Source organism: Notothenia rossii (genome assembly GCF_949606895.1).
Source record: "Notothenia rossii genome assembly, chromosome: 8".
NCBI lineage: Eukaryota > Metazoa > Chordata > Actinopteri > Perciformes > Nototheniidae > Notothenia > Notothenia rossii.
In genome coordinates this window covers 7,447,873-7,461,507 of record NC_136906.1, presented here as the reverse complement: position 1 = coordinate 7,461,507, position 13,635 = coordinate 7,447,873, and the positions used below count along the sequence as shown (strand labels likewise).

General features: G+C 41.2%; 1 protein-coding gene across 1 annotated transcript; it reads right to left on the bottom strand.

The window, feature by feature from the left end:
* Positions 1-2,737: 2,737 nt before the first annotated feature.
* Positions 2,738-13,200, bottom strand: LOC307015645 (uncharacterized protein). The gene is made up of 4 exons (XM_079644396.1): positions 13,129-13,200; positions 8,605-9,067; positions 8,095-8,496; positions 2,738-7,773 (listed from the first exon to the last, which is right to left on the bottom strand). The coding sequence occupies exons 2-4, from the start codon at positions 9,046-9,048 to the stop codon at positions 3,868-3,870; spliced, it is 4,752 nt and encodes a 1,583-aa protein (XP_079500522.1). The 5' UTR covers positions 9,049-9,067; positions 13,129-13,200; the 3' UTR covers positions 2,738-3,867.
* Positions 13,201-13,635: the final 435 nt, after the last annotated feature.

The window sequence follows — 13,635 nt, the reverse complement described above, 5'->3', positions numbered from 1 at the left end:
TTTGAATTGTGCCACGAATTACACTTATGATGTTTGTCAATTTAAAAAATATTTTCAATGTCAAAAAAGTCACAGTTTGTCGTAAAACTGATAAAATATAAGACTATGAAAAATACGCAACTAGAAAGACTACAAATCCCAGTTCCGCATGCTGGCTCTTACGGAACCGACTAACTCCCCTTGTGTGTATGTACAGTTCTCAACGTGCCCAGAGTTGGAGTGATTTTCACCTCTTTTAATACTTTTCGCCTCATTCTGAAAGAAAGAAGTGAAATGTGCCAACGTGACGGCCGTCTTGGTGTTGGTGCGAGACGGGAGATGTAGTTCATTGAGCGGTTTCACACAAAGAAAGTGTTACTTTACATTTCAATTTTTTTGACTTGCAAAATTATCTTTTAAATTGACAAACATCATATGTGTAAATCGTGGCACAATTCAAACGGATCGAAATGTAATTTTTCTCTCTCCATGGACTTAAATACATACTTTTTCAGAAATAAGGTCCCATGGAGCTCCCCCGGAAAGAGGGAGCTCTATTGTCTATGATCACGCAGCACAGATTTCAAAACTGCAATGTATACTGCATAGATAGTCATGTTTTATAAAAAAGAAAAGAAAACAACCATCGTTCCAGTTGTGAAACACCACCGAACATTAAAGTTGCAACCCTATCCAAAATATTAGAAAGGTCAAATGTGCCAAAATATATTGTTGTCATTAAGCTAGGTCCATAATGATTGAGGTGAGTAAGTGGTAGTAGTGAAGTCAGTCAGAGAGTATATATATAAGTGGAAAGACATTAAAGAAGTTGCTACTGTGGAGATTTATCTTTACATTTAATGCATTAAACTTAGAAACCATACAGGAGGTTGGCAGTTAAAGCTTGCTCTCTTTTACTCTTTTTAGGTAACACCTTTGTTCTGAGATATGAAAAAGTAGTAGGAATATTTACTTAAAAACATGAATATCCCACTGTTCATCCAGGAAGAATTTTGTTCAATGTGTCCATGCCTTTGAGATATTATGCAATACATGGCATGTTCGTTTAAGAGAACACAACCTCAAATAACCTGCTCCTTCGCTGGTTTATATTTCTGTATGATGACACACACACACACAGTTCACACTCCACAACATTACAACCTCTCAGGTGCAGCAGTGTCAGCTCCTAGCAGCATTAGCATCCAAATGTGACTACTAACTTAGCTTAACATAACATTGTAGCTAACAGTCAACCTGATGTCCAACTACTGTTACATGTCTAATGACTTTACCGACTGTAGAAAGGTGAACGTGTAAGTTACAGAGGTTAATGTGTTTTCAGAAAATGGCTGGCTCATTGGAAAGTCACACATGATTAGCTCACTCCTGACTAGCATGATAGCTTAGCATGCTAGTTAGCTGTCAGGCTACGCAAGCGCTGACCTTAGCTTTATCCAGCCTTATTGACAAAAAACACTCGTAAAAAGATAAGGAGGATAAGGTGGAGTTAATAACATGAGCACACACAGGGTATAATTTAAAATGGGACAACTTACGGTTCAGAAATCAGACGAAAAGTGTATCTTCAGAAAGAGGCAGGGCTGTGTTCAAGCCGGGGGTCAGATTCTACAGTGACAACCGGAAACAAATATTGCTCACATACTACATCCGGGTCATTGGCACGTTGGTGAATTCACTTTTTTTTTGTGGTATTTTTTATTTATCTAAATCAGCGTGCATGTTTTATTTGTCAAATCTGATACATTTTTGATATGATGCTTTCATGAATTATGCAAATCACTTGTTTCTATCATTTATTTTTCATGATTGTTGGGTTACTTTTGCTTGTTGTTAAAAATACATAAAGAAAAGGACTAGATGTCCTTTCATTATGATTCATTATGATTAGGATTCATTATGTATACTTTCTTCAAGGTGTTCAAGGTGAAAGCTGCTGAGACACGTTCCGTAGTTTACTGACCATTTTTTGTTAACATTTGGCAACGTTCATGGATGTTACATTTATGATAGTATTTGCCCCTTTTTTTTTTACCAAAAATAAATAAGAAAGATTTGGATAAATTGATTGTGTGGCTTTTTAGCCAAACTCATAGGCTGACATTGATCAATATGGGTGTTGTCCTTTTAAATTGTAACATATCTCCAGGTTGAAAAACAGGAACAAATGCGCTTAGTTTACAACTCACGACAGCAAGGGGAAAAATACAATTTCTGGAGTTCAACAAAAACAATAATTTCAGGGGCATTAGATTACTTTTTTTAAATAGTTGATAAACTGTAAAGTTACTTTGTTGTCTTTGAAATCTGGTGGTCAGACAAATTTCTAAACATTTCTAAATCAGTTTTCGTGTCTCACACTGTGCTATCATTCATTATATTAAAATAAAATGCTACATATAGATGTACAAATATTAGCTTTACTATATTTGTCCCTGTGCCTTACTGTCGGAGGCCACAATGATCGGAGGCTCATGGGAACAGGTCTTGTTGAGTTCCAAAAGGTGATGTGTGTTTCAAAAGTAATTATCGCTTCATTAAATTGAGCATCAACACTTCCACGAGATCCTTTAAATTCAAAGACTGTGGTAGACCAATATGTTATTATATTGAGGAACAATATAAAGAATGTTCTTGCATAAATTATACAACATCATGAATGGCCAAATATCTAAACATTTGTGTTTCTGCACCTTGTCCCAAAAAGAAAAAAACACACACATTTTATTTTCTGTTACATTTTTTATCAACCATTTTATTAAGTCTCACACAAAGAAAAAATAATAAAATACAATAAACAATTCCAATTATAATAGCACTCTTCTTGTGCTATCTTTGCACTTACATTGACACTTTAGCTTAACCAGAAAATAATCCAAATCTAAGTGGTAACATTCAAATGTTGATATACTTCATGTAACCTCCAAATAAACCTTTTTTACATTAATTTAATTCTCTGAAATTGTACCTCTGGTTTTGCTGCAAGACTATAACATGTAACAGGACTTTACTTTAACCCTCCTGTTGTCTTCGGGTCAATTCTGAACGATTTACTACTTTCATCAATCATAACTTTTTAGTTTTACATTCGATTGCATTAAGGATTTATGATATCCTTCACTGTAGACATTTGAACATGTAAAATTGCTGATCACCTCTTTCATTGAATTTTGGATGATTTAGTCAACATTGTAACACCATGGTGTTCCCGGTCCAAAATGACTGCCATAAAGAAAAGGAATTAGTAACCATCCGGATCAGATATCTCAGATATCTCACACACACACACACACACACACACACACACACACACACACACACACACACACACACACACACACACACACACACACACACACACACACACACACACACACACACACACACACACACACACACACACACACACACACACACACACACACACACACACACACACACACACACACACACACACACACACACAATATGTGTGTCCCCTTATGTGCCCAATCCCCCCCATGTGAATCACAACTGGCACATGCATTACATGTTCAGTGTCTATTCTTTGTATATTTACTAAAGTTTTTCATGTATACCAGTGTTCTGATACAATATGTACAGTTTGAAAGGGTGTTAAATGAAATTTGGTGATGATTAATGGTTTTTGTGTTAATGTAATAGCAGTTAAAACAGGACCGGTCAAATTTGACCGCGAACACCAAAGTAAGGGGGGGAAACGAAGACAATAGGAGGGTTGAAGTGAGCAGGGTTGGGTGAAAGGGTTGGGTTGGATTAATAGATATTATGTGGCGTTTTGTTCTCTTTGGCCACATTATTACACCTAAATCACATGTTAGGGTCTGTAGACCTCAGGAGAACTTGTGATCAGGGCATGTACTTCATTCCTTTCATCCTAGGAATGACATGCATATCTCTGACGTCATCATGCTGAAGCAGCCAACACAAGTAGCGCTCCGTCCCCATGCCCCATCCACTGGTGAGGAGGGGTTTCACCTGCCGCATGTTAAGGTACCATTTGTAGGACTGCTCTGGCACTCCATGGTGTCTGAGAGCCTCCTGTACCATCTCAGTGGTGGAATGACGTTCTCCCAGACCCACAGTCTCACCTAAACCCAGGAGAAGATCAGCAGCTTTGGCTTTGCACCGCTCAGTGCCCTCCACATAGGCCTGGTAGAAGGGGACTCCTAGATGGTCCATCTCAGTTAGCCAAACAGCGCCACCATATTTCTCTATCAAGACTCGCTCTCCTTTGCGCGTTAGCTTTCTGCCAAACTGCGGCTGGCCATCTTGAACCCACTCTAGGCAGTCGGCGGAGGGCATCATGGGAACGGCCTGGTCTAGAGGGACTCTTGGTAGTGGGGTTTTTCCATCCAGCTTATTCAGCATGGCTTTGACATGTGTAAGAGTCCCGGCGGTGTTGAGTATCATATTGGAGTGTTTCTTCAGCATGGACTTGGTGAGATGAGCCAAGTATCCCTCTGCTGTAGAAATGGCCTTGTCCATGTTTCCCAACAGTTCACACTCCACGTGGTAGAACTGGTTCAAGTGTGTGGCATCAGGATCTTCCCCTCTAAAGCTGGGAGATATGTAGTATGTCCCTTGAAGGTTCTCCTGGAAGCGAAGGAAGTATTCAAGTACAAATTGCATTGAGTCAGCGAGGTAGATGTCCTGGCCGAGCAAGTGAACAGAAACTGGTTCTGAGTCAGATCCCAGGCCCATTGGTGAAGAGATGGTGTCTGTGGTGAGAGGGGTTAGAGCGTAGGAGAACTGGCAGGAACTGTGGAAATATTCCACTGTGCTGTGGAAAAGGGTGTTTTGAATCTGGAACAGGTTACGATACCATTGGCTCTTGATGGCAAGTGTGGAGTGAGACTGAGGGTCTTGCCATGAATGAGGAGGCCTGCACTGGGTGATTTTTGAGTGGATCTTTTTAAGGGCTTCAGGGTCAGCAGCTGGGCCATCCCGTGATGACACGAATCCAGGGTAGCTTTGGTAGCATTCTGGTTGCAGTTCAGCTGGCTTGGTTCCATCTGGTGAAGGCAACAGAGGGATTAGCTTGGCATGAGCATAATCAATTTCAAAGCCCTCGAAGATCAGTGCAACACCTCGAGCTCTCATCCCTTCCTCCAGTAGTTTGGCAACTTTACAAGTAGCTAGGATCAGCGCTTTGTAGTCAGCTTCCTCCAGTTTGAAGATGTCACTAGACAGTGGTTTGCGGGGCACCACAACGGTTAGTCCAGGAGTGTTTGGGTAAGGTGTCAGGAAGGCAACATGCTCATTGTCTTCCCACACTCTCCACTGTTGCTGCTCTCCACGTACAATACGACTGAACAGGTTGTCATTGGAAGCATCTCCGAAAAATTCAAAGCATGAAGGTGCATTTGGTGTTGGCAGTCCGCTTCTAATCTTGGCTTGAACCTGGGCCAGTGCCTCATCATCCAAGCGTGGGCCACTTTTGGAAGTGCAGTAACCCGGATCATATGTGTGGAATTCCTCTTTACTTGCCAGATGGGGCTGCCACTTTGGCTCAAGACCATGAAGCGGAAGCAGTCGGATTTGTGCTGACTGGTTTGGGATTGGATTGAAAACCAGGGCACAGCGCTGCACTCCCAGTCGCTCACATAGCAAGCTTGACACAGCCTTTGCTCCTTGTAGGATAGTCAAAACATCAGGTGTAGCTAACTGGAAGATGCTGCTTGCTCCGCTAAGAGCTTTTCTCTTCAGAATGGTTGACCCAGGGGTCCAGGGTTTGGGATCCAGGTAAGCAACCAGCTCATCGGTTTCCCAGATCACATCAGAGAAGCTCTTGAGGGGCCTGAGGACTTCCACTCGGGAAATGTCATCCACCATTGATGCCACAAACATGACATCAGCGTTCGTTTCAATGATGACATCACCTTTTGTGTCCAGCGCTATGATTCCTGCACAGATCCCATCTAGATTTTCAGCCATCACCTCCCTACATGCCTGCCTCAAACTATAGCCTGTGTGGTGGTAGAGACTGGCTATTTTCTGGGCAACTGTTTGTTTCAGAAACACATCTCCATCTCCAGAGCAGGTAATGGCTAACTTGTCATCAGCATATATTCCTGCCCCTACAATTGCTGTATCCCCAACTCGCCCTTTCAGCTTACCTACTACCCCACCTGTGGATGATGCAGCAGCCAACCCTTTCCAACGATCCAAGGCCACAGCTCCAACTGTCTGCGGGTGATTATTTTTTGAAGTATTTCCTGCAGCGAGCTTTGCAGTCAACTGTCTGTGACGTACATCTGTGTAGAAATACTCAGGCCCAACAGGATTCTGCTTCTTCTCCAATCCCTGCAGAAACTCCTCAGCCCCATCTCCCACAATGAGTGAATGGGAGCTTTTCTCCATGACACACCTAGCGGCTTTTATTGGGTTCTTTACATTTTGCACACAAGCAACAGATCCTGACCTCATCGTATTGCCATCCACAATGGTTGCTTCCATTTCATGTTTGCCGTCTTGGTTGAATACTGAGCCTTTGCCTGCATTGAACAGGAAGCAGTCCTCCAGAGCTTCTACTGACTTCTGAACTGCATCTAGGCTGCTGCCACCTTGTTGAAGCACTTGGGATCCAAGGGTTAAGGCTGTCTGTAGAGCAAACTCAATTACACCAATCACTTCGGTGTTTAGCATCATCTCCTCACCAGCCCCACCATGGATTACCAGAGTGTAGTCTGTGCTCGTGCCAGAGGTGTTTTCAACAGTGGTGTTGCCTTTGTTTACGCTCGCTTGGCAGTGGTTGGTCTCTCCATTCATTTTCTCAGTTTGACCCTTCTTCAATGGATGCTCAATGGCTCCCATTTGGCATGCAATGGCGTGTCTAACAGCGAGGAGCATCACTAACTTCAGGTTTATCTTCAGACTAGCTTGAAGTTTCTCCAGTGTAAGAGCAAAGCTCCCTTTTCCATTAAGAATGATGCGAACCTTGTCTTTTTTTCCAAGGTAGGTTACAGCCAGCTGATCTTGGGCATAAACATTCCCTACACCACACTCCACGCCCTCCATCATATCTGTACCTGTGAGGTACACAGATGGACATCCAAAGGGGTCCAGGTACTTCTTCAGAGGATTGTCTGATGGCAACGATCGACGCAGTGCAGCAAGGTGGGGTCCAACTCCATGACCACTTTTTGTGTTTCTGATGAGGCTCCTATGCTCCAAAAATGCAACATGGAACAAGCGTAGCAGGTCAGCAGTGTATTTGATTGTGTTATTTGAGCCGATGCAAGACGCCAAGGCACTGACTAACTTGTGAGAATGCATGGTGAGTGAGTATGTTGGATCACAACGGCCATGTTTGTAGTGCCGCATATGGGTCGGTGTAACAATCATGTGCTTGGCAGCGGATTCCCCAAGAGTCTGCCTCAGGGAAAGCTGCAAAGAAAAGTTAACCCAAGCATCAAACAGGCCTCTCTGCCCTCTGAGAGTAGAAAAGACATCAGGAAAGGAAGACACATCAAAAGTGAGAACAGGGTGGGTTTCTTTTAAGTTAAGACTCAGTTTGGGGGTATTTACTCCTTGCAAGGGGAATGTTAGGGGAGGTGGACACACATAGCTAACATTGTTTACTACAACAGAGCCATTGTCTTGTACTGCTTCAGTCTGGACAAGGTTTAGGTCCACAGTCTCAGACAGATTGTACACGTGCTCAGTCACAAGACCAGCCACCATCCCATCGACAGCACTGTGCTCAAACACCATCCCAGCTGTGCTGTCCTTGAACACCACCAGGTTCACCACCTGTAAGTGAGGAAAAACAGTGAAAGAACACTCTAAGCACTGACCCTTTATAATAGCACAGACAGCATATGTTCAAAACTTGCATTTACATATTTCTTTACTTCAAAACAATTTCAACTAAAAATTAACAGCAATTCCAAACCTCTTGGTGTTGAAGCTAAACTTGACCTTGTGCCAAGTTGTGAGACAGCCCTACTTTTTAAATTTCAGAAAATGCAGTATTATGATAATTAAAAACAAACGTAAACAGTATGAGAAAGTGTTTGTGAAAGATCTGATTTCTGCTTGGTGGAAAGTCCTGAGCCAGATCATATCCAATACCTTGTCATAATATCTCAAATAAAGGCTGCCTTCTCCTCCTCCGAGCCTCACTGCATTGAGTGTATCAGCCAGTTCAGAGGGGGGGTTGCAGTCCTCCAGACAGAGGGTCAGCACGGCACTCTCCATCAGCCTCAGGGATGCCGCTGTCTCCCCTCCTTTCCTCAAGATCTCTTCCCTGGTGGCAGCCCAGACTTTGCGATCCAGAGCCGAGAGGCTACAAATGGCAGATGGATCATTCAGTGTTCCTGCTCTGGGTTGATCCATCACCTGAGCCAGCTGGTTGTAGATGTCAACAAACGGTCGAGCAGAAACTAGCCCACCAGTGCTGGGACGCCCCAGTATGTCCACAGGGAACACTCCTCCAGCACAGGTGACAATGGCATGAAGGCTATCTGGGTAGAGCTGGAGAAGGAAAAGAAGATTAGAAAGAGAGCAGACTTATTAAGACAGATAAGACATACTTTATTGATCCCAAATTGGGAAATGTTTGAACGTTGCCAATAATCTCACTTTAATCTCATCTTGACTATTGCCAGGAATCCTGCTGGCAGCGAATATCTCGGACTGCTGTGTGTTCTCCATCGGCACATTGCCCTCCAGCAGCATGGGCTCGCTGTACAGCTTTGCTGCTGCCCAGAGGAGAGCAGCGGCCCTCCCTAGCTGGGTACATCCCTTTGCTTTGGGAGGAAGCAGAACAACAGGAAGGGCAGTAGAGGTGGGCAGGGGGTCGTAACAAGACAGCAGACTTCTCTTGAACTGCTCTGTCACCCAGTTCTCTTTGCCCAAAGCTCTTGTTGCAACTTGTTCCTGGGCCTCTTGAAGGAGCGCCCTCTGCTGTTCCAGGGTATTTTTGAACTCTGGGTAAAGGTCAGGTCTTAAAGTGAGCTGCAAGACACGGCTCACTTCCTGCAGGGTAACATCCAACTCTGGAACAGGGTAGTTGAGAAGGGTCATTCTGCTGATGTGGAGTGGGCTGAGGAAGGAAGGTAAAAACAATGAATACTAGGTGCTGGTTAATTGATGGGCAAGACAGTGCATTTTAGTCACAGTAGAATTATAGCTATTATGCCCTTGCATGTCAACTGTATTGCACCACAACACATTTTAGCGCCTACAATCTAAGCAAACACACATATTTAGCCTAACAAACGATTGCACCAAATACATGCAGAAACAAATCTCATAAAAAAAGTAAACCATGGCCAGGAGTGGAGGACATATGCCAAGTATAACTCATACAATAAATCAGCCAAAGTCAGCATGACAAATCTCAAATAATTACAAGCGGCTGAACATCATCTTCATTTTGATTTAAAATGTAAAAAGGAACATGATCTTATCAGGAAATGTGGTACAAACATTCCCTCAGTATGAGTTTTAACAACAGATTAGGGATCTGTTTCCTGACATCATTACAAAAAACAAAAACAATGCACGTGCCTTGTTTGCTACCGTCGACAGACTAACTAACCCTCCAGTGTCAGTAGCCTCTGAATTTCTATCCACCAGGGCGTGTAATGATTTTGCCTCCTTCTTCACTGACAAAATTCAGAAAATCAGACAAGCAGTCAGTGCCTCTGCATCAGGTACAGCAAATGTGTTGTCCCTATGTCCACCTAATATCAATTCAGACACCATGACACAATTCCATCAGATTAATGATAAAAACCTAGAGGACATTATTCAACTTCTGAAATCCTCCTCCTGCTGTCTTGATATTAATCCAACAGGATTTTTCAAAGATGTTTTGCCTTGCATGGCCTCAGATCTACTTCATATAGTAAACAAATCTCTTCACTCAGGTATTTTTCCACAGGCCCTGAAAACTGCAGTCATTAAACCGCTCTTAAAAAAGAATAATCTAAATGCTTCAGTAATAAACAATTACAGGCCCACATCAAACCTCCCATTTCTAGGTAAAATCATTGAAAAAGTTGTTTTTCAACAGTTGAGTAATTTCTTGCATATAAATAACTGTCGATGTGTTTCAGTCAAGCTTTCGTCCAAACCACAGCACTGAGACTGCTCTTGTAAAGGTCTTCAATGACATCCACTTAAACACAGACAGTGGCAGAACTTCAGTGTTAGTATTATTAGATGTCAGTGCTGCGTTTGACACTGTTGACCACAACATATTACTAGACCGACTGGAAAACTGGGTGGGACTTTCTGCAACAGTTCTAAATTGGTTTGAATCCTACTTAAAGGACAGAAAAAACTTTGTTTCTATAGGTAAATACACATCTGAGTTGACAAATATGACATGTGGGGTACCTCAAGGCTCCATCTTGGGGCCTCTTCTCTTTAACATCTACATGCTACCACTGGCTCAGATAATGAAAAACAACAAAATAAGTTACCATAGCTATGCAGATGACACACACATTTACGTAACAATTTCACCAGGAGACTATGCTCCAATTCAAACACTGAGTAAGTGCATTGAACAAATCAATGACTGGATGTGTCAGATCTTTCTCCAATTAAACAAAGATAAAACTGAGGTAATGGTTTTTGGAGCCAAGGCAGAACGTGTAAAAGTTAGCGCTGAGCTTCAGTCTGCAATGTTCAAAACAACAGATAAAGCCAGAAATCTATGTGCAGTCATGGACTCTGACTTGAGTTTCAACAGTCACATTAAAACAGTTACTAAATCAGCCTACTATCACCTAAAGAACATATCTAGGATTAAAAGACTGATGTCACAGCAGGATTTGGAAAAACTTGTCAATGCTTTTATCTTCAGTAGACTGGACTACTGTAATGGTGTCTTCACAGGTCTCACTAAAAAATCGATTAGAAAGCTGCAGCTAATTCAGAACGCTGCTGCTCGAGTCCTCACTGACACTAAGAAAGTGGATCACACCACTCCTGTTCTGAAGTCTTTACACTGGCTTCCTGTATGTCAAAGAATAGATTTCAAAAAACTGCTGCTGGTTTATAAAGCTTTGAATGCTTTAGGCCCAAAATAGATTTATGACCTCCTGCTAAATGATGAACCATCCAGATCTCTCAGGTCTTCAGGGACGGGTCAGCTTTCTGTCCCCAGAGTCAGAACTAAACATGGAGAAGCAGCGTTCAGTTATTATGCTCCAAATATCTGGAACAAACTCCCAGAAACCTGCAGCTGCAACTCTGACTACTTTTAAATCCAGACTAAAGACTTTTCTTTTTGTCGCTGCTTTTAATTGAACTATTCACATCTTAAACTGCACTGTAACTTTTATCCATGTATTTTTTCTTTTAATGTTTCTTTTATTATCTTTTCTTTTTAATGACTGATTTTAAATGCCATTTTCTTAAAGTCTTTCATGTTTTGTAAAGCACTTTGAATTGCCTTGTGTTGAAAGGTGCTATATAAATAAACTTGCCTTGCCTTGCCTTATCATCCAGCACCATCATGAGGTCAAGATTTGTATTTGTCCAATTCTTAAATATGATCAAAGTGCAAAACTATTGACATTCAAATAAGTCTCCAGTGTGCTAATTAGCAGATTTTAGAAGCATGCTAACATACAAATGTACTTATGGAATGCCTAACTAAGATGGTGAACATCTTATCTGCTAGTGGCAGCATGCTAATATTATCATTGTGTGTGTTAGCATGCAGACATTAGCATATAGCCCAGAGCATTCCTGTGCCTGCATACAGCCTCATCGGTCTACTGACAATAAATACGCACACACAATCTGGCATGTGCCCCTTCTCATTCCCATTACATTTCCTCCACATGATGTCCAACCTTTCTTAAATTAGAGGAACCACTAATTGAATGATGAGAATGTTGGTAAGGCACTGAATCGAAACACAGGTCTCTTTGTGTGTAAATAGTAAACATGCATGGAACGCATCCAGATTTTAGTTTTCCATTAAACAATACCCTCTGGAATCAGACCAGAGAAATAACTGATAGGGAATCCTATCTGCTCTCACGCGAAAGCATTTAGTCACTAATCGTCCATATAAAACTAATGTATTATTAGTTGCTGGTTGTCAAGGGAATGCGTCCCTTCCTGTATTAGAAAATTAGATTTCTCCTGATTCGCCTCATCAGTGTAATTCCTCCACACAATGCAGTCTGTTTTCTATCTGAGGATGGACTCAGGCTCAGCAAGGATAGTGGTCTTGTGATTCCAATAGTTCATTTACTAGTTACAAGCAGTGCTGCCAGTATTTCAAAGTATGACATAATATATATTTTCCAAGGGTTGGGGTTAAGGCAGGGATGCTTGGCCCATAAAATCAGACCAGATTTTATGGACATTAAAATCGTTTTTTTCAAATCAGGTAAAAAATGTTAAAGCTAAAAGAATTCAAAAGATGTATTTTTCTACTTTAAAAGACCATTTAATTGATTTTCTCATGTAATCCCAGTCGTGTTAGACCTTGCAGATTATTTACAATTTAATTTGCTGAGACAGATTTTATGTCATTGTCCCAAAGCAATATCGGTACCGAAAATTGCATTACATTTGCTCGGTTTAAAACATTGAAAATTAACAAAACAAAAGCTTTAAAAAAAACTTTTATTTCCAGAAACAACACACAATGCCTCGGGAAACAAAATAAATCTGATCAGAATGAAGAAATGTGGATGAACGGGAGTTAACTGAGAACTGTGTTGATACTACTGAATATCAATTTCTATCTTTTTCTTTTATATCTTAATGAAAAACATTTTCTTCAATAAAATAACTAATCCATTTGATGTTTAAGACCTGTTTATAATTATAAATATAGCATGTTTAAATGTATCACTTGTATTCTTGACTTTTTGTGTTTAAGGATTTGTATTATTCATACATTTTTAAAATACTCTCAAGATATCTCCCCCAAAATTGTGACAAAAAACTGACAAAAAGTTATTTATTTTTTTATGTAAATTAATATGTTTTAAAAAAATTTACATCTGAAGCACCAAAACCACATGACTTCAGAAGTGTCAGACTTATCACACTGATTCACGTGTGAGTACATTATAAATCCATCATCTGTATTTATTCAAATGTATTTCTAAGAGAAAATCAGCTTACCTCAATTTGGTATTTCTCAGAGCTCTGGCCAGTCGGTAGGGTGGAAGAGCAGTCTCTGCGAGGAAAAGTTGGTCTGACTAACGTAAAAAGGGTTTGCCCATAATATAGAAGCAGTGACTCCAATTAAGCAATTTGGTGTCTCAGTGTCTCTCTCTCTCTCTATCTCGTCCCTGTTTTGTTTATGTGTTTTATACAACATATAGGTCTTTTACGCAGTCTAACTTCACCAAAGCACCAGCATCATCATGATTATAATATGACAATATAGCAGGCAGTGTAAAAACACCATTGTTGGGACTAACGCGTTACAAAGTAACGTGTTAATGTAACGCCGTTATTTTTGGCAGTGACCATTACTCTAACGCGTTATTTTTTAAATTCAGTAACTCAGTTACCGTTACTACATGGTGCGTTACTCCGTTATTTTTTTTATATAGTCTCGGCTCCCAGACGTTGGTGAGCGGCGCCAACAGCGAGGCGAACAGAGATGAGAACTGTACTTAAGTA